The 23384-nt window shown below is 58.3% G+C and overlaps 7 protein-coding genes across 14 annotated transcripts in view; 2 read left to right on the top strand and 5 right to left on the bottom strand.

Moving 5' to 3' along the window:
- LOC142598935 (killer cell lectin-like receptor subfamily B member 1B allele B) overlaps positions 1 to 3127 on the bottom strand; it is a 4007-nt gene extending 880 nt beyond the window's left edge. The window contains exons 1-5 of the mRNA XM_075738428.1: positions 2856 to 3127; positions 1594 to 1689; positions 749 to 883; positions 410 to 564; positions 23 to 138 (exon numbers count right to left, since the gene is read on the bottom strand). Coding sequence (XP_075594543.1) covers positions 23 to 138; positions 410 to 564; positions 749 to 883; positions 1594 to 1689; positions 2856 to 2940 — 587 coding nt within the window. The 5' untranslated portion in view covers positions 2941 to 3127. The remainder of the gene's footprint in view (positions 1 to 22; positions 139 to 409; positions 565 to 748; positions 884 to 1593; positions 1690 to 2855) is intronic.
- Positions 1 to 9016, bottom strand: part of LOC104632855 (C-type lectin domain family 2 member D-related protein-like) — a 17078-nt gene extending 8062 nt beyond the window's left edge. The window contains exon 1 of the mRNA XM_075738426.1: positions 8353 to 9016. The gene's annotated coding sequence lies outside the window, so the exon portion shown is untranslated. The remainder of the gene's footprint in view (positions 1 to 8352) is intronic.
- LOC104631832 (uncharacterized) overlaps positions 1 to 23384 on the top strand; it is a 244583-nt gene that overhangs the window by 196667 nt on the left and 24532 nt on the right. The window lies entirely within an intron of this gene.
- Positions 6062 to 19138, bottom strand: LOC142598942 (early activation antigen CD69-like). Of its 3 annotated transcripts, XR_012832773.1 has the most exons (6): positions 18751 to 19012; positions 18324 to 18419; positions 17950 to 18122; positions 17559 to 17659; positions 17216 to 17396; positions 6062 to 6188 (listed from the first exon to the last, which is right to left on the bottom strand). XR_012832773.1 is itself a non-coding variant. In XM_075738442.1 (5 exons), exons 1-5 carry the CDS (start codon positions 18947 to 18949, stop codon positions 17282 to 17284), a joined length of 684 nt encoding a protein of 227 aa, XP_075594557.1. In that variant the 5' UTR covers positions 18950 to 19138; the 3' UTR covers positions 17216 to 17281. The 3 variants fall into 3 exon arrangements, 1 of the variants encoding a protein (XP_075594557.1); XR_012832774.1 differs by lacking the exon at positions 18324 to 18419 and having other exon boundaries at positions 18751 to 18997; XM_075738442.1 differs by lacking the exon at positions 6062 to 6188 and having other exon boundaries at positions 18751 to 19138.
- On the bottom strand, positions 6187 to 10038 carry LOC142598936 (C-type lectin domain family 2 member B-like). Of its 3 annotated transcripts, XM_075738429.1 has the most exons (6): positions 8978 to 9016; positions 7743 to 8147; positions 7316 to 7411; positions 6942 to 7114; positions 6548 to 6648; positions 6187 to 6386 (listed from the first exon to the last, which is right to left on the bottom strand). In XM_075738429.1, exons 2-6 carry the CDS (start codon positions 7939 to 7941, stop codon positions 6272 to 6274), a joined length of 684 nt encoding a protein of 227 aa, XP_075594544.1. In that variant the 5' UTR covers positions 7942 to 8147; positions 8978 to 9016; the 3' UTR covers positions 6187 to 6271. The 3 variants fall into 3 exon arrangements, with proteins under 3 accessions (XP_075594544.1, XP_075594545.1, XP_075594546.1); XM_075738430.1 differs by lacking the exons at positions 7316 to 7411; positions 8978 to 9016 and adding an exon at positions 9973 to 10038 and having other exon boundaries at positions 7743 to 8009; XM_075738431.1 differs by lacking the exons at positions 7316 to 7411; positions 8978 to 9016 and having other exon boundaries at positions 7743 to 8159.
- Positions 9144 to 23384, top strand: LOC142598943 (C-type lectin domain family 2 member D-like). 4 transcript variants are annotated; one of them, XM_075738447.1, is made up of 6 exons: positions 9144 to 9463; positions 21369 to 21635; positions 21967 to 22062; positions 22264 to 22436; positions 22730 to 22830; positions 22992 to 23384. In XM_075738447.1, exons 2-6 carry the CDS (start codon positions 21437 to 21439, stop codon positions 23098 to 23100), a joined length of 678 nt encoding a protein of 225 aa, XP_075594562.1. In that variant the 5' UTR covers positions 9144 to 9463; positions 21369 to 21436; the 3' UTR covers positions 23101 to 23384. The 4 variants fall into 4 exon arrangements, with proteins under 4 accessions (XP_075594562.1, XP_075594559.1, XP_075594561.1 ...); XM_075738444.1 differs by having other exon boundaries at positions 9144 to 9486; XM_075738446.1 differs by lacking the exon at positions 9144 to 9463 and adding an exon at positions 20922 to 20939.
- Positions 10846 to 12458, bottom strand: LOC142598937 (killer cell lectin-like receptor subfamily F member 2). The gene is made up of 5 exons (XM_075738432.1): positions 12377 to 12458; positions 11932 to 12075; positions 11593 to 11747; positions 11206 to 11321; positions 10846 to 11103 (listed from the first exon to the last, which is right to left on the bottom strand). Exons 1-5 carry the CDS (start codon positions 12456 to 12458, stop codon positions 10980 to 10982), a joined length of 621 nt encoding a protein of 206 aa, XP_075594547.1. The 3' UTR covers positions 10846 to 10979.

Here is a 23384-nt window from a genome sequence, read left to right as displayed (position 1 = left end):
CCTCCCCAAAGTGCTTGCTCACCGGCTCTGGTCCAGGCGGGAGCCGTTCAGCCAGGTCCAGCCCTTCCCGGCGGAGGGGATGGAGAGGCCGATCCAGAAGTGGCGAGTGGGTTTCTGCAGGATTTTGTTTAGGAAAGCCTGGAGCGGGGCAGAGGGCAGGCGGTGATGCCAGCGTGCCATTCCCAAACCGGCTCCAGCCCGTCCCCGCTCAGCCCCCGTCCCAGGAACAAGCCCCACCGATGTCCCCCACCCTCTGACACTGGCAAAGGCGCCCCAGACGCTCGGGCGCAGGGCTGGGTGCTGACCCCAGATTTCTGGGCGAGCCCTGAACCCTTCCCCAGGTGCCACCGGCCCCTCGGGTGCAGCCCTGGGACCCGTCCCACGGCCCCGATGCCATCGGTCCCTTTACCAGCTCTTCCTGGTCCCCCGGCATCAGCAGCTCGCCCCTCCGATTCCTGCAGTCCTCCTGGCTCTTGTTCCATGAATTGATCATGTCGGTAACCCAGTAACACTTGCTCCCGTGCAGCGTCCAGCCCGTGGGGCACAGCTTGCACCCCTCACCCTCTGAAAGACAGTCAGTGCCATGTTCGGCCACCAAGAAGCCACCTTGTCCCCTGCCCATCCAAAAAGAACAAGTGTTTAAGTCCTGTTTGCTCCCCAGGAACACGGGGACGCCCTGAACTTCGCTTGGTTCTCCAGTCTTGGGGTGCTCAAAGTTTCGGGGAAACCTGACGGCCAGGGCAGTTACCTTGCAACTGTGACAAGCAGAGACTTTTCCTCAGCTCCAAGCAGCCTTTCTCCAGGGTGGTGTTGCCATCTCCTACGTTCCCGCTCACGTTTCGGTGGCTTCCTGAGTTCTCCGACTGCTGGTGGAAAACTGAAACTGCAAGGGGAGGATGGAGCGGGGGAGAGGGACTGGGCCCCAGATCCACCCTGCAACAGGGACAGCAGATCCCTACAAAGCCACCGTGCCTCGGCTTGCAGCTTGCACCCAAAATTGCTCCCACGTCCTGAAAGCATCACCTGCATTTTCCATGTCTTGGCTCCGTGGAGGGCACTGCGCTCAGGGAAGCTCGAGCCTTATCCCTCTGCTCCTTCCTCCACACCCCTGTGCCAAAACCCTGGCAGATCCATCCCCAGAGTTCAAATTCACCTCCAGCACAAGGTCCATCAGATCTCCTCACCAAGATCCATCAGTCTCCCACCTGCTTGGCACGGTCTGGGGGTGCTGTGGGTCAGGGCGGTGTGAGATACCACCAGCAACATCATGCCAGGCACCAGACTAATTTCAGCAGAGCTCTGCATCACCCTGAGCTCAGCCACAGGGTGTCAAATTGTAACTCTCCCACAGCTGAGAAGTTTCCAGTGGTTTCCCCTCATTGACTACCAAAATAGCCAAGTCTCCTCCACCTATCAGCGCTAAGCAATTCTGACCAAAACCCACTTCCCCTCACCTTGCACTGAGGTGCAGCAGCCAATGCAGATCATAAAAAGCAGATTTTCCACCTACACAAGCACCCCCAGTGCAGGGACCCTCTCCCTGCTTTGGACTGTCCTTTGGCTGTCCCCCTGCCAGCACACGGAGCTACTCACACCAACATCCCATCGCTAACACTGCCACTCCGAGGAGGAAGGTTCCGAGACAGCTGGCCCAGAGAGCAGTTCGGTACCGCTGGGGACAGCCCGATCCTGCAAGGGAAAGAGTTGTTAGGAGAAGAAACACTGCCCCACTCACACAGCGGGCAAGCCAGATCTGCAGTGCAGATGTGGGCTATTTTCTCCCCAAAACCCCTCAGTGGTGGTTCTGCTGGTTGTTCAGAACCTTTCGTCCATCATCCGCGATTCACCACTGCCGCCCTCCTGTTTCACACTGATCCCACCGGGACTGGGGCAAAGTTACTCGTGATGAGGTTTTACCCAGACACCCAAGACTCCAAGAATCGGGAGTTGCCTGGATGTCATAAAGCCATTATGCATTAACTGCTGAACCTGGATGGACCGAGCTCTCCAAGCAGACTTCATCTGAGCAGGGTTAGACAGCCCCATCCTGCTGAAGGAAGCCTGGAGGTAGACTCCTCGCTGCAGAGCTTGAGGCTGGGCAAAGCCCATCTCTCCTCGGCTCTTGTTCCATGAGAAGGAGGCAGGACGATGCTTCTGGACAAAGCCAGAGCCCACCTTGCCCAGCAAAGGGATTAAGGTTCATTACCGACCTAGGAATAAAACAGCTAAGGAAGAATATCTGATTCCACCTTCGTATCAGCAGGAGCTGGGTTTTGCCCAGCTCTTTGAGATCAGAAGGGATGTGCTTGGTGGAAATCATGAATGCTTGCAAAAAAGAGGGTGCAGCGTGTTGACTGAAGAGGTCTTCACCAGGCAGAGGTCCCTGCCAGAGGAGGGATGAACAGGAATTGAACCTTTTGATAGTGGTTTTTTGGTTGGGTTTTTTTTTCCATAAGCTAGACGCCAAAATTAGAGTCAGCAGGAAAAGAGCATGAAATGCCACAGTAAGACAGAGGAAGAAGGAAACGAGATGTGAAACACCACTGCAAGCGCAGGAAAGATGGACCAGGAGTATGGAGATGTGGATCAGGCTATCTAAAGATGTCAGCTGCCCTTAAGCATCACAGGTCCCGGGCTCAAAGTGAAATGGAGACCCTCTTTCAAAGAAACCCTCCAGCCCTTTCAAGACAAAACTACCAAAGGGATCCCAACCAGCGGAGGAGATCCCTTAGCACAGCACCGCAGCCACGGGCCCCTTCCCCTCCCTGCACCACCCGGAGGGTGGGAGTCTCCCAACACAACCCCAGCCCCAAAACACAAAGAAAACAAGTCCCCAAAACCCACGATGCACTTACTGCCGGGCTGAGGAAGTGAATGCCGCTCCCTGCAGCGTTTCGCAGGACCAACATTCAGGTCAGCATAAATAATTTCCCCAGCCATAGCAGCAGAGGTGAGAGGACCACCTCGCTCGAACGGTGGCAACCCAGCAGTCAGTAAATCTGATTTCTCTGAGGTTTTTCACTCCTCCAGCTCAGCTTTGCAAGCTCCTCTCCAAGCGAGAGGTCTGTGAGGAGAAGTGCGAGCCTCCGAACGCTCGGCAAGCAGAGCAAGATTGCAAAAGAGAGCGTTTGACGTGCTGGCCAGCCCAAAAATGAAACTTGACGTAGCTTCTGCTGAATTAAGCCAGGGAAAATGAGCTCACACCAAGGGAAGAAAGATCTGATAGTAGCAAGAAGCCTTTTCTGTTCAAAGTCGAGCCATATTCTTCTAAGGTACCAAACAAAAGCTCCCAAACAAGACACTTGTAGTAATAAAAAAGCCCCAAGAAACAAAACCCATGTGTTTCTGCAAAGAGGCAGGTCCAGTCTTTCTCCCCTCTATCCAAATTGGTTGTTTTGCATGAAAAATAAAGTGTCATTGCAAGAATGATGCAGAGACTCTGCAATCTCCCAGAATATTCCTAGTAGGGTTCTCAGAGTTGTGGTTCTTACCAAATAAAACAAAACCAGGTCCTTTCCACCCTTATCTCTTCAGGCACTCGGAAGGTGTTTTCCAGCCTTGGTCACTGCCACTCCCACCCAAACCTATTCCAGCATCGCCACCTTCTCCCTGTTACCACTTTCTCTGTAAGCCCACTGTTTTTCAGCCCAGGTTTGGAGCACACCACTGTTTCTCTGCTCTGTGGAGCAAGCAAGTGCCAAAGAGCCTGGGAGTCTCTTTGGACACAAAGGGTTAGAAATGAGCCCTTTGAGGGGAAAGGACAGCAAATGTTCCAAACAGCTCAAGAAATCTATTTGGTTTTCCTTCACTCCTTCTTTTTGAGTCGCTTCCAAGAGACACTCAGATTGTCCCTTTGGACACCGGGATGGGACTAAACTAATTGGAGGGCAGGAAAGGTAGGAAAGGAAACACAACCCCAAAGTTACAGAGAACAGAGCTATAAAGGCACCAGGTGACATTCTTAGTGGTTGGTTTGGCAGACCTGCTCATCTCTTTCTGCACACAGGCTGAAAAACCCCAGAAAAGCATCTTCCAACCCCAGCGAGGCAAGAGCCAGCCTGCCAGAAGAGCAGGCAGACACTTCTGGACCTACTGACCCATCCAAACATCAGGTATTTATTCCCATCTAGGAGAAAAGGGGTTTCTCTAGAGAGCAAAACCACTCCAGACTTGCAATGGGAGCCTCATTAACCTGTTTGGCTTTTTAATTTTGCAGCTAGGAGCAGCCACCCCAGCACACTGCTGAGCAGGGTTCCTCTTTGTGACAGCAACAGCAGCAGGAAGGAGCTCAGGAAGGGGGATGCTCAGCTATGCTGGTTGCTCTAAAGGGACCAGTTTAACCCACTGCCCCCAGTGCAGGTTGAACTGCAGGCCATGCTGGCAGGAGCCCTGTGGTGTGTGGGGGGAGGAAAAAAAAGAAAAACAAAAATAGAGTCAGGTGGGGGAAATGTGAGCTAAACCAATGTGCAAGCATTGCTGCAAAAGCAGCCAGGTGAGAGCTGCCCACACCAGCCATCACCATGCTCAAAGCAGCTCAGTGCAGACCCTATTTCCACAGCCACCCTCATCTGACACCCCCATCATGCTGCAAACAAACATTGCTCAGAGCCCTTTTTCCTTCCTTTAAAGAGCTCTGAGGCCCCATCAGGTAATTTTGCCCTGTCCCTTATGAGAAAGGGGGTGGCTGGGGTTAACAGCATGAGAACGGAAATGTGGCAATGAGAAGGGCAGCCTGTGATGGCTGCTGCATCCACCCAGGTAATTCTAGAGGTGCTGCAGCCAAAAAGCCTGAGTGACCTTGCCCCGGGGCGGGGGGGGGGGGAAAGGCACCTCAAAAATGGGGATGTGCTCCTGCTTTTCCCACTCTTCACTCACCACAGCCTGCGCCTGCCCTAACGCGGGGGATTATGGCTCTTCTAGCTGCATTGTCATCCTTGACAGAGGCAAAGGCGGAGAGGAAGCGTAGCGGTGCAAGAGCTAAGTTAGGTAAAGGAGAAGAAACCAAGAAAGGAATTAGGAAGAAAGTGGGAAGAAACCGGGGGGGAGGGAGAGAAGAGCCTGTCCCCATGGCAGAAACCTCCACAAACAGCGTTCCCCAGCTCAGGAAGGGCCAGCCAAAGGAACCCGAGGTGGCAGTGCCCCAACAAACAGCACTCCTTGCCTGTCCTCGCTGCCATCTGAACCCCAAACTGGGTCCCCAACGCCCATGGCTGCTTCCAGCTGCTGCTGGGGCTCCTGCAGCAGCACCTGCAGGAAAGCAAGGCAGGACGGGCAGGGAGGGTGCCTTTCAGCAGAGCACAGCCTGGGGGCAGTCCCAGGACTCGCCTGGGCATCGGGCAGAGCCAGCTCCGCTCCAAAAGCCAGGATGGAAAGTGCACCTGGGGGCGAGGAGAGGAAGGGACAGGGCTGTCTTCAACAGGCGCCTTCGGGAAGAGAAGGGACACTCCTGGGAATTTACAATGGTTTAATTCACATAGCAGAGTACAAAAATAGCAGTAACATCACAGTTGACACACCAGAGCCGCCCAGCTCTGTGCCAGGAAACTCTGCAGAGCTCTCTGCGCCCACCTCCTCTGGCAGCAGCTGCTTGAGCTCCGTCCCCACAGCACAAAAGCGGGTGTGACTGAATTGCAGGAGAAGAAAAAGGAGTTCTGGGGTGGTCACACAAGGAGAAAAACCACTTTGTTTCATGCTTGAGGTCCCAGCCCAGCCAGGCACACGTCAGCTTCCACGGTGTCTCCTCTTCCTGCAGGTTCAGCTCCCTAAGACCTGGCAGCGAGTTGTTACCGAGACCAGGAGCACCCTGAACTGGCAGCTGAGGCAAGAACATCCCTACGCTCTCTCACTGCCGACCAGCGTCCAGCCTCCAAACTGAAAACGTCGAGGCCCTGCTCCCAGGACAAAGGAGCCAGCCCCAAAACGCGTGCCTGGCCTCAAACCTCCCTCAGCGGCCCTCGCACAGACCCACTCACACTGGGGCTGCGGGCTCGCCTAGCTGAGCAAGGCCTCAACATAGCACCTCTCGTCTCTCTTGTCAAAAATCAGCGTCCATCCTCATAACTGTAAACGTCCAGCCCCTGCTCCCAGGACAAAGGTGCCAGCCACAAAAGGGCTGCCTGGCCCCAAACGTCCCTCAGCGGCCCTCGCACAGCCCCACTCACATTGGGGCTCTGTGCTTGCCTCCCCACCTGGCCAGTCCCCGCCTGTGCTGGCAGACAAGGTGAAGCTGTGAGTGTTCCACATGGAGAAGGTTCTCACTCTGTCACATCTGTCACCTCTGAGCATAGGGCTTGCTGCAGATATACAGCCGTAGGTGTGAACAGCTTGAACTCACAAGAGCATTGTCATTCAAATACAGACACGCTCCTTGGCCCCGCACCAGGATCCTGCAACAGGAAGCAATGACACCGCTGGTACCATTGGGTTAGTGGTTGTCCCCTCAGGCACCAGGAGGGGACAAGGGCTGCTGCAAGGGACAGTCCCAGCAGACACATCCCACTAGGCCCCTGCCCGTCCCACCACAGGACGGTGTCCCCATGGGACTCACGTCTGGTTGAAGCGGCTGCCGTCCACCCACTCCAGGTGCTCGCCCTGTCTCCGCAGCCCAAGCCAGAAATCATCTTTGCCCTTGTGGCGCAAGAGAAACTCCTGGGTAGGAAAGAGAGAAGCCAACAGTCAGGAGCTGCTGCTGGCCCCACACCACTCACTGCCCTGGCCCCAAGCTGGTCCTTGCCGGCCTGGCAGGCAGCCCCAGCCCTGCACCACCACCACCACTGGCCCTGCGATGGCAGCAGCTCCCTCCCAACGGCTGCTCCAACAGGCTCCAGCGCTTCTCAACGAGCTCACCAGCCCCAGGCTCCACACCCAGGGTCTGCACCCAAAACAGGAACCCCCCTTCCTTCACACACCCCACCCTCCAGCCACAACAGCCCCCCACTCACCATTTCCCACTCCCTCTGGAGCACAGCCAGCGAGGCCCCGTGTGAGGAGCACCACTCCTGGCTCCACTCCCAGCTCCCCTCCGCCGTCGAGAGGTAGTAGCAGATGTTGCGGTACCCAACCCAGTCATCAGGACAGCCCAGCACCAGAGCTGGATGACCTTCATGTCTGCCTGCTGTGGAGGGAAGAGGAGAAGGGAAGAAGGTCAGAGGATTCCCCTCCACAGGGAGCAGGGGACACAGCTGCGTGGGGCAGGGAAGGAGGCAGCCCCAGGCTCCCCCCACAGGCATCCCCAAGTGGCTGCCAGGGACCAAGAGGGAGCAGACACACGGCTCTGTGCCCAGGGGCGGGACAGAGGCAGACGCTCCTCCCTTACCCGATTGTACAGCAAGAATAGCGGCCAAAGCCAGGATCACAGCCACGAGCACAGCCACCACCAGGACACACACGGGATGGAGAGCGCAGCACCTGCCTGCAGGAGGAAAAAGCCACTCGCAGTGAGCACGGTGCTGTCCCAGAGCAGGCACGGCCCTCGCATCCCTGCCATCCCCAACACGAGCTGCTCAGGGAACGCAGGAGGGAACCCCAGGGGACAGCTCGCAGCAGGAGAGCTGCCAGATGGATGGAGATGTGTGTGGGGGGGGGCTGCTACAGACCACCCGATGGGAACTGAGCACAAGACCAGGCCTTTCCCAGACAGCTGGAAGAAGCCTCACACTCGCCAGCCCCAGGCCTCCTGGGGTGACACCACCACCGAGACATTGTCCCCTCCCTACAGCCCACAGCGGTAGCCCTGCACTCACCCAGAGCTCTTCTGTGTGTCCTTTTGCCTCTATGCCCAGGCGCCTCTGGGTGGGGGGATGCCCCTTCGTCCTGGGGACCCAGGGGGTTCTCCACATCCTCAGCACTGGGGCAGAATCTGTTCTCCTCTCTTTGTCCCAAGGGAAAACGAGATGTGGAATCACGTTGCTCGCAACAAGCAGAATCTTGCTCCCAAGACATAATACTGGTGGCAAAGGCTGTTTCAAGGCAGGCCGGGATGCAGCTTTACCACCACAGCTGTTGTTGTCCTGTTGGGAGGTTGCAGAGAACATGGCACTGATGCAACAGATCAGGATGTTTAATTCTGTGGCCTGACAGCTCTCAGCACTTGGTTTGAAACACCAGCACAGTCCTGCCCTGTCCCTGCTCCCCCCTGACACTGCGGCCTGTCCCCAGCACGCAGCATCACCGAGCTCAGGGACCGGGCCTCGGTCCCCGGCAGAGCCAGCACCCTCCCCAGCACCCTGCAGGCCCCCTGCCCACGCAGCCCGCAAGGCACTCGCTGCCTGGGGGCACCCCCCTGCCCACCCCTCAGCCCCCCCTGCTCCACCACAAATGCCAACACCTGCGAACTGCCAGCTGCTGGCACACAAAGCTGCAAAACGGGCTCAGCTGGCACAAGGGGACGGGACTGTTCCCCCCAGAGCTGCTTGCGCAGCTTGTACAAAGCAGCCCCTGCCCTGGCAGCGCCTGCAGCCTTTCAAAAACCACCGACAGCGTTGCTGGTGTTGCTCATGACAAGGGGCCAGCTCCCTGCCGGGAGAACCACGAGCGGCTCCTCCCCAAAAGGGCCTCGGGGGGAGGAAACCACCAACGCCCACAGAAAAGGCGTTGGGGGAACTGGGCGGGGGGCGTTGACACAAACCCCGTACGCCTCTGGGTACCCCTGCGGGGGTACGGGCTGGGGCTCTCGGGCAGCCGCAGGGCCAGGCAGGGCCGGGCCTGGCTCCGCAGGACCCCTCCTGTCCTAGAGAGAAATGAAACGCAGCCGCAGCTGCGGGGGAACAGGCTCCTTCCGACCCACGGCCCTGAGGGGACAGCAGGGGACCAGAGACAGCCGCTGGGAAATGGCGGACACGGGGAGCGCCGAGGGGACGAACAGCCCGCCACGCTGCCCTCACCACGGCTGCTCCCCTCAGCACGGCTGCTCCCCGCTCTCTTTCTCTTTTTTCTCTTTCTCCCTTTTTCTCTCACTCTCTCCCCCCCTCCCCCCTACCTTCACCTCCACTGCCTCAGCGGGCTCCAAACACCGAGTGCGCAGAAAGAAATAACGAGCTCCACCCACTGCTCCGACCAATCCGCGCTCGGGATGCAGGAGTGGCGGGACAGACAGCCAATCTGAAGCGCAGTACTGGGGGCGCGATCGGCCCCTTTGCTAAGGAACACTTCCGCCGCGTGACCCCTCTCCGCGCGGACATGGCGGCGGTTGTTCACTCTCCGTCCCGGTCGGGTCCGTCCCCAACGCCCACGGCTGCTCCCAGCTGCTCTGGGGCTCCTGCAGCAGCACCCGCCCCAGGGGGAGAGCAGCTTCTCCTGGGGACCCCCGAGCTGGACGCAGCACTGCGGGGGGGTCTCCCCAGAGCGGAGCAGACGGGCAGAATCCCCCCCTCGACCTGCTGCTCACGGCGCTGGACACGCAGCCCGGCACACGGCTGGCTTTGCGGGCCGACATCTGCGGTAAAATCCCGCTGCAGCGCCTGCTGTGAGTTAGGACGTGTGGACGAGGTGACCGCACGTTTATACCTGCTGGTGGTTAACCCGCTGGCGTTCACAAGACGCCGCCAGGTTGGATTCTTTCGGGGTGCAGCAGGAGCGAGTCACGAAGCCATTGCTTAGATATGATCAGCACCAAGAGCGGTTTCTCTGCTCCATCTTTACAGCTAGCGTGATCGTTAGCGACCTGGAAAGCTCGTTTGGTTTTTCCATGGTGTAATACACCACACTAGGAGATGAGGCCAGACAAAGGCATGAGCTCGAGCAGCACTAACAGTTTCAGCAAGTCATTGTGGGGTTTCCCCGCTCAAGAATTCCCCTCTCGCTTGGATTGAGCACAGCGATCTCTGAGAAGAGATTCTCTTGAGAATTAAGCTCAAGTCCAAACTCGCTTCACCCAGGTCCAGCCCAAACCCCCCACTGCACGACGCTCTCCCACCCCCTTTCCTTGAAGCTTTCACCCCAGCTGGTGCCTCGTGGTGGGTGAAGGAACCTCACCGCATCCCCTGCGAGGGCAGTGATGGCACCGCGACGTGGAAGGGCGGGCATCAGGGCTGGCTCAAATGGCCCCTTCCCAGTGCTCCCAGCCCGTCCATCCTCACGCGTCCCAGTTCAGACAGCTGTTTTCACGCAGCGAGGACGGGAGGCAGCGCAATGCCACGGGGCAGTCCCACCGAGCTTTCACGCTTGCTCTGAGCTGGGGAAACCCTGGTTTGGGAGGTTGCGCTGCAGGGAAAGGCTCTTGGCTCTTCCGCCATCACCACCATGTGGCAGCCGTGGCTTAGACTTGTACCCGTCCCCGTGTCCCCTGTCCCCACCTCCGCTCAACTCAGCTCAGCAGGGTCCGGGTGTTTGCCCTCCTTGGATTCTGGACCGAGTACTGCCTTGTGGCGAGCTCGCTTGCTAGGGGTTTAGTTTGGGGTTGCTTTTTTGAATCCCCTGCCCTCTTTTTTTTTCCTTTTTAACCCTAACGCTCTCACCGCTGCGCTTCCTCTCTGCCTTTGCAATGCTGCCACAAGCATCCCTCTCCTCTGCCGTCTGTCAGTCCCTTCTGGGTACGGGCCACCTCCTGGGATACTTGTGCTGTGCCTGGGGCGAAAGCACAACCTGAGGATGAGGACGGTCCAGGAGGAAGATTGAGGGGGACGCTGGCACGGGTAGAAATCCCAAAGGCACCTCCCCAGGGGGTCGGAGGGGGGCCCTGGTGTGCCCTGGAGCCCTGGAGGGGTGAGGCAGGTCCAGGGGTAAGTGCTGGTGGGCAGAAAGGGACAGGCACAAGAGCGGGAGGTTTATCTGGTACAGAAGGATGCACTTTCCAGCCTCCCCCATTAACAAACTTGCTTGAAAACACCACACAACAGAGCCCAGCTAATGTCATTATTAATTTGCACATGATTAATCTGGTTGTTGCACAACGGCTCCCATATTTCCCCCACCGAGGGCCTGATCGTGGCCCGTCCCCGAGCGTCTCTGCTGGCCACAGACCAGCTTGTGGCCCCCCCGGCTCAGAGCTGGGTGGCTTCTTTCTGGCAGATCCCCTGCAATCCCGAACTGCAGCTATCAGAGCTGATCCTGTCCCCCCTCAGCACCCCGCACCTTCTGCCTTCATCCCAGGGGATCAGCGGGAACCTGCGGGTGCAGGAGGGAGCCCACGTCACAGCACCAGGGTCCCTCGGGTGACGGCGGAGGTGCCCACCCCAACACCCATCCCTCCCCAAAGTGCTTGCTCACCGGCTCTGGTCCAGGCGGGAGCCGTTCAGCCAGGTCCAGCCCTTCCCGGCGGAGGGGATGGAGAGGCCGATCCAGAAGTAGCGTCCGGGTTTCTGCAGGATTTTGTTTAGGAAAGCCTGGTGCGGGGCAGAGGGCAGGCGGTGATGCCAGTGTGCCATTCCCAAACCGGCTCCAGCCCGTCCCCGCTCAGCCCCCGTCCCAGGAACGAGCCCCACCGATGTCCCCCACCCTCTGACACTGGTAAAGGCGCCCCAGACGCTCGGGCGCAGGGCTGGGTGCTGACCCCAGATTTCTGGGCGAGCCCTGAACCCTTCCCCAGGTGCCACCGGCCCCTCGGGTGCAGCCCTGGGACCCGTCCCACGGCCCCGATGCCATCGGTCCCTTTACCAGCTCTTCCTGGTCCCCCGGCATCAGCAGCTCGCCCCTCCGATTCCTGCAGTCCTCCCGGCTCTTGCTCCACGAATTGATCATGTCGGTAACCCAGTAACACTTGCTCCCGTGCAGCGTCCAGCCCGTGGGGCACAGCTTGCACCCCTCACCCTCTGAAAGACAGTCAGTGCCATGTTCGGCCACCAAGAAGCCACCTTGTCCCCTGCCCATCCAAAAAGAACAAGTGTTTAAGTCCTGTTTGCTCCCCAGGAACACGGGGACGCCCTGAACTTCGCTTGGTTCTCCAGTCTTGGGGTGCTCAAAGTTTCGGGGAAACCTGACGGCCAGGGCAGTTACCTTGCAACTGTGACAAGCAGAGACTTTTCCTCAGCTCCAAGCAGCCTTTCTCCAGGGTGGTGTTGCCATCTCCTACGTTCCCGCTCACGTTTCGGTGGCTTCCTGAGTTCTCCGACTGCTGGTGGTTCCTGAGTTCTCCTGAAACTGCAAGGGGAGGATGGAGCGGGGGAGAGGGACTGGGCCCCAGATCCACCCTGCAACAGGGACAGCAGATCCCTACAAAGTCACCGTGCCTCGGCTTGCAACTTGCACCCAAAATTGCTCCCACGTCCTGAAAGCATCACCTGCATTTTCCATGTCTTGGCTCCGTGGAGGGCACTGCGCTCAGGGAAGCTCGAGCCTTATCCCTCTGCTCCTTCCTCCACACCCCTGTGCCAAAACCCTGGCAGATCCATCCCCAGAGTTCAAATTCACCTCCAGCACAAGGTCCATCAGATCTCCTCACCAAGATCCATCAGTCTCCCACCTGCTTGGCACGGTCTGGGGGTGCTGTGGGTCAGGGCGGTGTGAGATACCACCAGCAACATCATGCCAGGCACCAGACTAATTTCAGCAGAGCTCTGCATCACCCTGAGCTCAGCCACAGGGTGTCAAATTGTAACTCTCCCACAGCTGAGAAGTTTCCAGTGGTTTCCCCTCATTGACTACCAAAATAGCCAAGTCTCCTCCACCTATCAGCGCTAAGCAATTCTGACCAAAACCCACTTCCCCTCACCTTGCACTGAGGTGCAGCAGCCAATGCAGATCATAAAAAGCAGATTTTCCACCTACACAAGCACCCCCAGTGCAGGGACCCTCTCCCTGCTTTGGACTGTCCTTTGGCTGTCCCCCTGCCAGCACACGGAGCTACTCACACCAACATCCCATCGCTAACACTGCCACTCCGAGGAGGAGGTTTCCGAGACAGCTGGCCCAGAGAGCAGTTCGGTACCGCTGGGGACAGCCCGATCCTGCAAGGGAAAGAGTTGTTAGGAGAAGAAACACTGCCCCACTCACACAGCGGGCAAGCCAGATCTGCAGTGCAGATGTGGGCTATTTTCTCCCCAAAACCCCTCAGTGGTGGTTCTGCTGGTTGTTCAGAACCTTTCGTCCATCATCCGCGATTCACCACTGCCGCCCTCCTGTTTCACACTGATCCCCCTGGGACTGGGGCAAAGTTACTCGTGATGAGGTTTTACCCAGACATCCAAGACTCCAAGAATCGGGAGTTGCCTGGATGTCATAAAGCCATTATGCATTAACTGCTGAACCTGGATGGACCGAGCTCTCCAAGCAGACTTCATCTGAGCAGGGTTAGACAGCCCCATCCTGCTGAAGGAAGCCTGGAGGTAGACTCCTCGCTGCAGAGCTTGAGGCTGGGCAAAGCCCATCTCTCCTCGGCTCTTGTTCCATGAGAAGGAGGCAGGACGATGCTTCTGGACAAAGCCAGAGCCCACCTTGCCCAGCAAAGGGATTAAGGTTCATTACCAACCTAGGAATAAAACAGCTAAGGAAGAATATCTGATTCCACCTTCATATCAGCAGGAGCTGGGTTTTGCCCAGCTCTTTGAGATCAGAAGGGATGTGCTTGGTGGAAATCATGAATGCTTGCAAAAAAGAGGGTGCAGCGTGTTGACTGAAGAGGTCTTCACCAGGCAGAGATCCCTGCCAGAGGAGGGATGAACAGGAATTGAACCTTTTGATGGTGGTTTTTTGGTTGGGTTTTTTTTTCCATAAGCTAGGCGCCAAAATTAGAGTCAGCAGGAAAAGAGCATGAAATGCCACAGTAAGACAGAGGAAGAAGGAAACGAGATGTGAAACACCACTGCAAGTGCAGGAAAGATGGACCAGGAGTATGGAGATGTGGATCAGGCTATCTAAAGATGTCAGCTGCCCTTAAGCTGGTCCCGGGCTCAAAGTGAAATGGAGACCCTCTTTCAAAGAAACCCTCCAGCCCTTTCAAGACAAAACCACCAAAGGGATCCCAACCAGCGGAGGAGATCCCTTAGCACAGCACCGCAGCCACGGGCCCCTTCCCCTCCCTGCACCACCCGGAGGGTGGGAGTCTCCCAACACAACCCCAGCCCCAAAACACAAAGAAAACAACTCCCCAAAACCCACGATGCACTTACTCCTGGGCTGAGGAAGTGAATGCCGCTCCCTGCAGCGTTTCGCAGGACCAACATTCAGGTCAGCATAAATAATTTCCCCAGCCATAGCAGGAGAGATGAGAGGACCACCTCGCTCGAACGGTGGCAACCCAGCAGTCAGTAAATCTAATTTCTCTGAGGTTTTTCACTCCTCCAGCTCAGCTTTGCAAGCTCCTGTCCAAGCTAGAGGTCTGCGAGGAGAAGCGCGAGCCTCCGAACGCTCAGCAAGCAGAGCAAGATTGCAAAAGAGAGCGTTCGACGTGCTGGCCAGCCCAAAAATGAAACTTGACGTAGCTTCTGCTGAATTAAGCCAGGGAAAATGAGCTCACATCAAGGGAAGAAAGATCTGATAGTAGCAAGAAGCCTTTTCTGTTCAAAGTCGAGCCATATTCTTCTAAGGTACCAAACAAAAGCTCCCAAACAAGACACTTGTAGTAATAAAAAAGCCCCAAGAAACAAAACCCATGTGTTTCTGCAAAGAGGCAGGTCCAGTCTTTCTCCCCTCTATCCAAATTGGTTGTTTTGCATGAAAAATAAAGTGTCATTGCAAGAATGATGCAGAGACTCTGCAATCTCCCAGAATATTCCCAGTAGGGTTCTCAGAGTTGTGGTTCTTACCAAATAAAACAAAACCAGGTCCTTTCCACCCTTATCTCTTCAGGCACTCGGAAGGTGTTTTCCAGCCTTGGTCACTGCCACTCCCACCCAAACCTATTCCAGCATCGCCACCTTCTCCCTGTTACCACTTTCTCTGTAAGCCCACTGTTTTTCAGCCCAGGTTTGGAGCACACCACTGTTTCTCTGCTCTGTGGAGCAAGCAAGTGCCAAAGAGCCTGGGAGTCTCTTTGGACACAAAGGGTTAGAAATGAGCCCTTTGAGGGGAAAGGACAGCAAATGTTCCAAACAGCTCAAGAAATCTATTTGGTTTTCCTTCACTCCTTCTTTTTGAGTCGCTTCCAAGAGACACTCAGATTGTCCCTTTGGACACCGGGATGGGACTAAACTAATTGGAGGGCAGGAAAGGTAGGAAAGGAAACACAACCCCAAAGTTACAGAGAACAGAGCTATAAAGGCACCAGGTGACATTCTTAGTGGTTGGTTTGGCAGACCTGCTCATCTCTTTCTGCACACAGGCTGAAAAACCCCAGAAAAGCATCTTCCAACCCCAGCGAGGCAAGAGCCAGCCTGCCAGAAGAGCAGGCAGACACTTCTGGACCTACTGACCCATCCAAACATCAGGTATTTATTCCCATCTAGGAGAAAAGGGGTTTCTCTAGAGAGCAAAACCACTCCAGACTTGCAATGGGAGCCTCATTAACCTGTTTGGCTTTTTAATTTTGCAGCTAGGAGCAGCCACCCCAGCACACTGCTGAGCAGGGTTCCTCTTTGTGACAGCAACAGCAGCAGGAAGGAGCTCAGGAAGGGGGATGCTCAGCTATGCTGGTTGCTCTAAAGGGACCAGTTTAACCCACTGCCCCCAGTGCAGGTTGAACTGCAGGCCATGCTGGCAGGAGCCCTGTGGTGTGTGGGGGGAGGAAAAAAAAGAAAAACAAAAATAGAGTCAGGTGGGGGAAATGTGAGCTAAACCAATGTGCAAGCATTGCTGCAAAAGCAGCCAGGTGAGAGCTGCCCACACCAGCCATCACCATGCTCAAAGCAGCTCAGTGCAGACCCTATTTCCACAGCCACCCTCATCTGACACCCCCATCATGCTGTAAACAAACATTGCTCAGAGCCCTTTTTCCTTCCTTTAAAGAGCTCTGAGGCCCCATCAGGTAATTTTGCCCTGTCCCTTATGAGAAAGGGGGTGGCTGGGGTTAACAGCATGAGAACGGAAATGTGGCAATGAGAAGGGCAGCCTGTGATGGCTGCTGCATCCACCCAGGTAATTCTAGAGGTGCTGCAGCCAAAAAGCCTGAGTGACCTTGCCCCGGGGCGGGGGGGGGAAAGGCACCTCAAAAATGGGGATGTGCTCCTGCTTTTCCCACTCTTCACTCACCACAGCCTGCGCCTGCCCTAACGCGGGGGATTATGGCTCTTCTAGCTGCATTGTCATCCTTGACAGAGGCAAAGGCGGAGAGGAAGCGTAGCGGTGCAAGAGCTAAGTTAGGTAAAGGAGAAAAAAACCAAGAAAGGAATTAGGAAGAAAGTGGGAAGAAACCGGGGGGGAGGGAGAGAAGAGCCTGTCCCCATGGCAGAAACCTCCACAAACAGCGTTCCCCAGCTCAGGAAGGGCCAGCCAAAGGAACCCGAGGTGGCAGTGCCCCAACAAACAGCACTCCTTGCCTGTCCTCGCTGCCATCTGAACCCCAAACTGGGTCCCCAACGCCCATGGCTGCTTCCAGCTGCTCCTGGGGCTCCTGCAGCAGCACCTGCTCCAGGGGGGGCAGGATTTGGGGGCCCCGAGAGCCCCCGTAGGCAGGAAAGCAAGGCGGGACGGGCAGGGAGGGTGGCTTTCAGCAGAGCACAGCCTGGGGGCAGTCCCAGGACTTGCCTGGGCATCGGGCAGAGCCAGCTCCGCTCCAAAAGCCAGGATGGAAAGTGCACCTGGGGGCGAGGAGAGGAAGGGACAGGGCTGCCTTCAACAGGCGCCTTCGGGAAGAGAAGGGACACTCCTGGGAATTTACAATGGTTTAATTCACAGCAGAGTACAAAAATAGCAGTAACATCACAGTTGACACACCAGAGCCGCCCAGCTCTGTGCCAGGAAACTCTGCAGAGCTCTCTGCGCCCACCTCCTCTGGCAGCAGCTGCTCGAGCTCCGTCCCCACAGCACAAAAGCGGGTGTGACTGAATTGCAGGAGAAGAAAAAGGAGTTCTGGGGTGGTCACACAAGGAGAAAAACCACTTTGTTTCATGCTTGAGGTCCCAGTCCAGCCAGGCACACGTCAGCTTCCACGGTGTCTCCTCTTCCTGCAGGTTCAGCTCCCTAAGACCTGGCAGCGAGTTGTTACCGAGACCAGGAGCACCCTGAACCGGCAGCTGAGGCAAGAACATCCCTACGCTCTCTCACTGCCGACCAGCGTCCAGCCTCCAAACTGAAAACGTCCAGCCCCTGCTCCCAGGCCAAAGGTGACAGCCCGAAAAGGGATGCCTGGCCCCAGGCCTCCCTCAACGGCCCTGCTCACATTGGGGTTCTGCATTTGCCTCCCCACCTGGCCAGTCCCTGCCTGTGCTGCTGGACAAGGTGAAGCTGTGAGTGCTCAGAAGGTCTCTCTCCATCACCTCTGAGCTTGGGGCTTGCTGCAGATATACGGCCGTTGCTGTGAGCAGCTTGAACTGCTAACGGCATTGTCATTCAAATACAGACAGGCTCCTTGGCTGTGTACTGGGATCCTGCAACAGGAAGCAATGACTCCGCTGGTACCCATCGGGTTAGCGGTTGTCCCCTCAGGCACCAGGAGGGGACAAGGGCTGCTGCAAGGGACAGTCCCAGCAGACACATCCCACTAGGCCCCTGCCCATCCCACCACAGGATGGTGTCCCCACGGGACTCACGTCTGGTTGAAGCTGCTGCCGTCCACCCACTCCAGGTGCTCGCCTGGTCTCTGTAGCCCAAGCCAGAAATCAGCGTTGTCCTTAAGGCGCGAGAGAAACTCCTGGGTAGGAAAGAGAGAAGCCAACAGTCAGGAGCTGCTGCTGGCCCCACACCACTCACTGCCCTGGCCCCAAGCTGGTCCTTGCCGGCCTGGCAGGCAGCCCCAGCCCTGCACCACCACCACTGGCCCTGCGATGGCAGGGGCTCCCTCCCAACGGCTGCTCCAACAGGCTCCAGCGCTTCTCAACGAGCTCACCAGCCCCAGGCTCCACACCCAGGGTCTGCACCCAAAACAGGAACCCCCCTTCCTTCACACACCCCACCCTCCAGCCACAACAGCCCCCCACTCACCATTTCCCACTCCCTCTGGAGCACAGCCAGCGAGGCCCCGTGTGAGAAGCACTGCTCCTGGCTCCACTCCCAGCTCCCCTCCGCCGTCGAGAGGTAGTAGCAGACGTCACGGTACCCAACCCAGTCATCAGGACACGCCAGCACCGGAGCTGGATGACCTTCATGTCTGCCTGCTGTGGAGGGAAGAGGAGAAGGGAAGAAGGTCAGAGGATTCCCCTCCACAGGGAGCAGGGGACACAGCTGCGTGGGGCAGGGAAGGAGGCAGCCCCGGGCTCCCCCCACAGGCATCCCCAAGTGGCTGCCAGGGACCGAGAGGGAGCAGACACATGGCTCTGTGCCCAGGGGCGGGACAGAGGCAGACGCTCCTCCCTTACCCGATTGTACAGCAAGAATAGCGGCCAAAGCCAGGATCACAGCCACGAGCACAGCCACCACCAGGACACACACGGGATGGAGAGCGCAGCACCTGCCTGCAGGAGGAAAAAGCCACTCGCAGTGAGCACGGTGCTGTCCCAGAGCAGGCACGGCCCTCGCATCCCTGCCATCCCCAACACGAGCTGCTCAGGGAACGCAGGAGGGAACCCCAGGGGACAGCTCGCAGCAGGAGAGCTGCCAGATGGATGGAGATGTGTGTGTGTGGGGGCTGCTACAGACCACCCGATGGGAACTGAGCACAAGACCAGGCCTTTCCCAGACAGCTGGAAGAAGCCTCACACTCGCCAGCCCCAGGCCTCCTGGGGTGACACCACCACCGAGACATTGTCCCCTCCCTACAGCCCACAGCGGTGGCCCTGCACTCACCCAGAGCTCTTCTGTGTGTCCTTTTGCCTCTATGCCCAGGCGCCTCTGGGTGGGGGGATGCCCCTTCGTCCTGGGGACCCAGGGGGTTCTCCACATCCTCAGCACTGGGGCAGAATCTGTTCTCCTCTCTTTGTCCCAAGGGAAAACGAGATGTGGAATCACGTTGCTCGCAACAAGCAGAATCTTGCTCCCAAGACATAATACTGGTGGCAAAGGCTGTTTCAAGGCAGGCCGGGATGCAGCTTTACCATGACAGCTGTTGTTGTCCTGTTGGGAGGTTGCAGAGAACATGGCACTGATGCAACAGATCAGGATGTTTAATTCTGTGGCCTGACAGCTCTCAGCACTTGGTTTGAAACACCAGCACAGTCCTGCCCTGTCCCTGCTCCCCCCAACACTGCAGCCTGTCCCCAGCACGCAGCATCACCGAGCTCAGGGACCGGGCCTTGGTCCCCGGCAGAGCCAGCACCCTCCCCAGCACCCTGCAGGCCCCCTGCCCACGCAGCCCGCAAGGCACTCGCTGCCTGGGGGCACCCCCCTGCCCACCCCTCAGCCCCCCCTGCTCCACCACAAATGCCAACACCTGCGAACTGCCAGCTGCTGGCACACAAAGCTGCAAAACGGGCTCAGCTGGCACAAGGGGACGGGACTGTTCCCCCCAGAGCTGCTTGCGCAGCTTGTACAAAGCAGCCCCTGCCCTGGCAGCGCCTGCAGCCTTTCAAAAACCACCGACAGCGTTGCTGGTGTTGCTCATGACAAGGGGCCAGCTCCCTGCCGGGAGAACCACGAGCGGCTCCTCCCCAAAAGGGCCTCGGGGGGAGGAAACCACCAACGCCCACAGAAAAGGGGTTGGGGGAACTGGGCGGGGGGCGTTGACACAAACCCCGTACGCCTCTGGGTACCCCTGCGGGGGTACGGGCTGGGGCTCTCGGGCAGCCGCAGGGCCAGGCAGGGCCGGGCCAGGCTCCGCAGGACCCCTCTTGTCCTAGAGAGAAATGAAACGCAGCCGCAGCTGCGGGGGAACAGGCTCCTTCCGACCCACGGCCCTGAGGGGACAGCAGGGGACCAGAGACAGCCGCTGGGAAATGGCGGACACGGGGAGCGCCGAGGGGACGAACAGCCCGCCACGCTGCCCTCAGCACGGCTGCTCCCCTCAGCACGGCTGCTCCCCTCACCACGGCTCGCTTTCTTTTCTTTCTCTCTCTTTATTCTTTCTTCCTCTCTTCTCTCTCTCTATTTCTTTCTCTTTTTTTTTTCCCTTTCCCCTCCCGCCCGTCCCTACCTGTGCTGCCGCCTCAGCCTGCTTCGAACCACGCGCGCGCACCCTGCTCCGACCAATCAGCACTCGGGAAGGAGGAGCGGCGGGAAACGCAGCCAATCGAAGCGCAGAGCTGTGCGCGCGATCCGTCCCTTTCGTACGAAAACTTCCGCCACGTGACATCACGACGTTATTTCCCTCCCCACTCCCCAGACGCCACAGAATGCCGGACACCCCCAGCTCGTGCTGCCCCGGCACTCTCCGCTCCCGGCTCCCTCGAGCCGTTTCCCCCTTTTTGGGGAGCTGTTATAAAAATGTCCTTCCCCGTCACTCTTGGAGCACAAACTTGACTTGGTGCGGTCACCTCGTCCACACGTCCTAACTCACAGCAGGCGCTGCAGCGGGATTTTACCGCAGATGTCGGCCCGCAAAGCCAGCCGTGTGCCGGGCTGCGTGTCCAGCGCCGTGAGCAGCAGGTCGAGGGGGGGATTCTGCCCGTCTGCTCCGCTCTGGGGAGACCCCCCCGCAGTGCTGCGTCCAGCTCGGGGGTCCCCAGGAGAAGCTGCTCTCCCCCTGGGGCGGGTGCTGCTGCAGGAGCCCCAGAGCAGCTGGGAGCAGCCGTGGGCGTTGGGGACGGACCCGACCGGGACGGAGAGTGAACAACCGCCGCCATGTCCGCGCGGAGAGGGGTCACGCGGCGGAAGTGTTCCTTAGCAAAGGGGCCGATCGCGCCCCCAGTACTGCGCTTCAGATTGGCTGTCTGTCCCGCCACTCCAGCTTCCCGAGCGCGGATTGGTCGGAGCACTCTGTGAGGTCTGGGGGGCGGGAAATAACAACTTCCCGCCAAAATAACGGTCACACGGTGAAACCATTGAAAGGGAGAAAGCGCGAGCGCCGTTCGGTGCCGTCTGAGGCGGCGGCGGTTGCCCAGGTAGGGACGGGCGGGAGGAACAGGAACGGGGCGGGGGGAGAGAATAGAAGAGGGAGAGAAAGAAAGAGACAGAGAGAAAAGAAAGAGAGCGGTCCTGCGGAGCCCGGCCGTGCCCACCCTTCGGCTGCCGAAAAGCCCCCGCCGCACCCCCGGAAGAAGCAACGCGTGTTCTGTGGACTCCCCGCGCCCCGTCCCCCCCCCCCCACCCCCTTTTCTGTGGGAATTGGTGATTTCCTCCTGCTGTGCCCCTTGGGGGAGAAGCCCCTCGTGCTTTTCAGGGCAGGGAGATGGCCTCCTGTTATAAACAACCAGAAAAAAAATCGGTTATTTTTTAAAGTCTGCAAGCCAAGCGCTGAGAGCTGTCAGGCCACAGAATTAAACATCCTGATCTGTTGCATCAGTGCCATGTTCTCTGCAACCTCCCAACAGGACAACAACAGCTGTGGTGGTAAAGCTGCATCCCGGCCTGCCTTGAAACAGCCTTTGCCACCAGTATTATGTCTTGGGAGCAAGATTCTGCTTGTTGCGAGCAACATGATTCCACATCTCGGTTTCCCTTGGGACAAAGAGAGGAGAACAGATTCTGCCCCAGTGCTGAGGATGTGGAGAACCCCCTGGGTCCCCAGGACGAAGGGGCATCCCCCCACCCAGAGGCGCCTGGGCATAGAGGCAAAAGGACACACAGAAGAGCTCTGGGTGAGTGCAGGGCCACCGCTGTGGGCTGTAGGGAGGGGACAATGTCTCGGTGGTGGTGTCACCCCAGGAGGCCTGGGGCTGGCGAGTGTGAGGCTTCTTCCAGCTGTCTGGGAAAGGCCTGGTCTTGTGCTCAGTTCCCATCGGGTGGTCTGTAGCAGCCCCCCCCCACACACATCTCCATCCATCTGGCAGCTCTCCTGCTGCGAGCTGTCCCCTGGGGTTCCCTCCTGCGTTCCCTGAGCAGCTCGTGTTGGGGATGGCAGGGATGCGAGGGCCGTGCCTGCTCTGGGACAGCACCGTGCTCACTGCGAGTGGCTTTTTCCTCCTGCAGGCAGGTGCTGCGCTCTCCATCCCGTGTGTGTCCTGGTGGTGGCTGTGCTCGTGGCTGTGATCCTGGCTTTGGCCGCTGCTCTTGCTGTACAATCGGGTAAGGGAGGAGCGTCTGCCTCTGTCCCGCCCCTGGGCACAGAGCCGTGTGTCTGCTCCCTCTCGGTCCCTGGCAGCCACTTGGGGATGCCTGTGGGGGGAGCCCGGGACTGCCTCCTTCCCTGCCCCACGCAGCTGTGTCCCCTGCTCCCTGTGGAGGGGAATCCTCTGACCTTCTTCCCTTCTCCTCTTCCCTCCACAGCAGGCAGACATGAAGGTCATCCAGCTCCGGTGCTGGCGTGTCCTGATGACTGGGTTGGGTACCGTGACGTCTGCTACTACCTCTCGACGGCGGAGGGGAGCTGGGAGTGGAGCCAGGAGCAGTGCTTCTCACACGGGGCCTCGCTGGCTGTGCTCCAGAGGGAGTGGGAAATGGTGAGTGGGGGGCTGTTGTGGCTGGAGGGTGGGGTGTGTGAAGGAAGGGGGGTTCCTGTTTTGGGTGCAGACCCTGGGTGTGGAGCCTGGGGCTGGTGAGCTCGTTGAGAAGCGCTGGAGCCTGTTGGAGCAGCCGTTGGGAGGGAGCCCCTGCCATCGCAGGGCCAGTGGTGGTGGTGGTGCAGGGCTGGGGCTGCCTGCCAGGCCGGCAGGGACCAGCTTGGGGCCAGGGCAGTGAGTGGTGTGGGGCCAGCAGCAGCTCCTGACTGTTGGCTTCTCTCTTTCCTACCCAGGAGTTTCTCTTGCGCCACAAGGGCAAAGCTGATTTCTGGCTTGGGCTGCGGAGACAGGGCGAGCACCTGGAGTGGGTGGACGGCAGCCGCTTCAACCAGACGTGAGTCCCGTGGGGACACCGTCCTGTGGTGGGACGGGCAGGGGCCTAGTGGGATGTGTCTGCTGGGACTGTCCCTTGCAGCAGCCCTTGTCCCCTCCTGGTGCCTGAGGGGACAACCACTAACCCAATGGTACCAGCGGTGTATTTTCTTCCTGTTGCAGGATCCTGGTGTGGGGCCAAGGAGCATGTGTGTATTTGAATGATGCTGCTGCTGCGAGTTCAGGCTGCTCACAGCAACGGCCGTATATCTGCAGCAAGCCCCAGCTGTGACAGTGGTGACAGAGAGAGAACCTTCTCCATGCTGAGCAGTCACAGCTTCACCTTGTCCACCAGCACAGGCGGGGACTGGCCAGGTGAGGAGGCAAGCACAGAGCCCCAATGTGAGTGGGGCTGTGCGAGGGCCGCTGAGGGAGGTTTGAGGCCAGGCAGCCCTTTTGTGGCTGGCACCTTTGTCCTGGGAGCAGGGGCTGGACGTTTTCAGTTTGGAGACTGGATGCTGGTCGGCAGTGAGAGAGCGTAGGGATGTTCGTGCCTCAGCTGCTGGTTCAGGGTGC

Source organism: Balearica regulorum, chromosome 32 (assembly GCF_011004875.1).
Source record: "Balearica regulorum gibbericeps isolate bBalReg1 chromosome 32, bBalReg1.pri, whole genome shotgun sequence".
In the NCBI taxonomy this organism is placed as follows: domain Eukaryota; kingdom Metazoa; phylum Chordata; class Aves; order Gruiformes; family Gruidae; genus Balearica; species Balearica regulorum.
This window is presented reverse-complemented; position numbering and strand designations above follow the sequence as displayed.

What these genes read in the sequence shown, in the direction of transcription:
- LOC142598936 (XM_075738429.1), bottom strand. Translation starts at nt 7,941, where the DNA reads ATGTCTTGGGAGCAAGATTCTGCTTGTTGCGAGCAACGTGATTCCACA. An exon ending in TATTCTTGCTGTACAATCGG is followed by an intron (nt 7,115 to 7,315) that starts GTAAGGGAGGAG and finishes TTCCCTCCACAG; the next exon opens with CAGGCAGACATGAAGGTCAT. An exon ending in TCCAGAGGGAGTGGGAAATG is followed by an intron (nt 6,649 to 6,941) that starts GTGAGTGGGGGG and finishes TTTCCTACCCAG; the next exon opens with GAGTTTCTCTTGCGCCACAA.
- LOC142598937 (XM_075738432.1), bottom strand. Translation starts at nt 12,458, where the DNA reads ATGTTGCTGGTGGTATCTCACACCGCCCTGACCCACAGCACCCCCAGA. An exon ending in TGGGAGACTGATGGATCTTG is followed by an intron (nt 12,076 to 12,376) that starts GTGAGGAGATCT and finishes CTCCCCTTGCAG; the next exon opens with TTTCAGGAGAACTCAGGAAC. An exon ending in CTGCTTGTCACAGTTGCAAG is followed by an intron (nt 11,748 to 11,931) that starts GTAACTGCCCTG and finishes ACTGTCTTTCAG; the next exon opens with AGGGTGAGGGGTGCAAGCTG.
- LOC142598942 (XM_075738442.1), bottom strand. Translation starts at nt 18,949, where the DNA reads ATGTCTTGGGAGCAAGATTCTGCTTGTTGCGAGCAACGTGATTCCACA. An exon ending in TATTCTTGCTGTACAATCGG is followed by an intron (nt 18,123 to 18,323) that starts GTAAGGGAGGAG and finishes TTCCCTCCACAG; the next exon opens with CAGGCAGACATGAAGGTCAT. An exon ending in GGCAGCAGCTTCAACCAGAC is followed by an intron (nt 17,397 to 17,558) that starts GTGAGTCCCGTG and finishes TTCCTGTTGCAG; the next exon opens with GATCCCAGTACACAGCCAAG.
- LOC142598943 (XM_075738447.1), top strand. Translation starts at nt 21,437, where the DNA reads ATGTCTTGGGAGCAAGATTCTGCTTGTTGCGAGCAACATGATTCCACA. An exon ending in TCCAGAGGGAGTGGGAAATG is followed by an intron (nt 22,437 to 22,729) that starts GTGAGTGGGGGG and finishes TTTCCTACCCAG; the next exon opens with GAGTTTCTCTTGCGCCACAA. An exon ending in GGCAGCCGCTTCAACCAGAC is followed by an intron (nt 22,831 to 22,991) that starts GTGAGTCCCGTG and finishes TTCCTGTTGCAG; the next exon opens with GATCCTGGTGTGGGGCCAAG.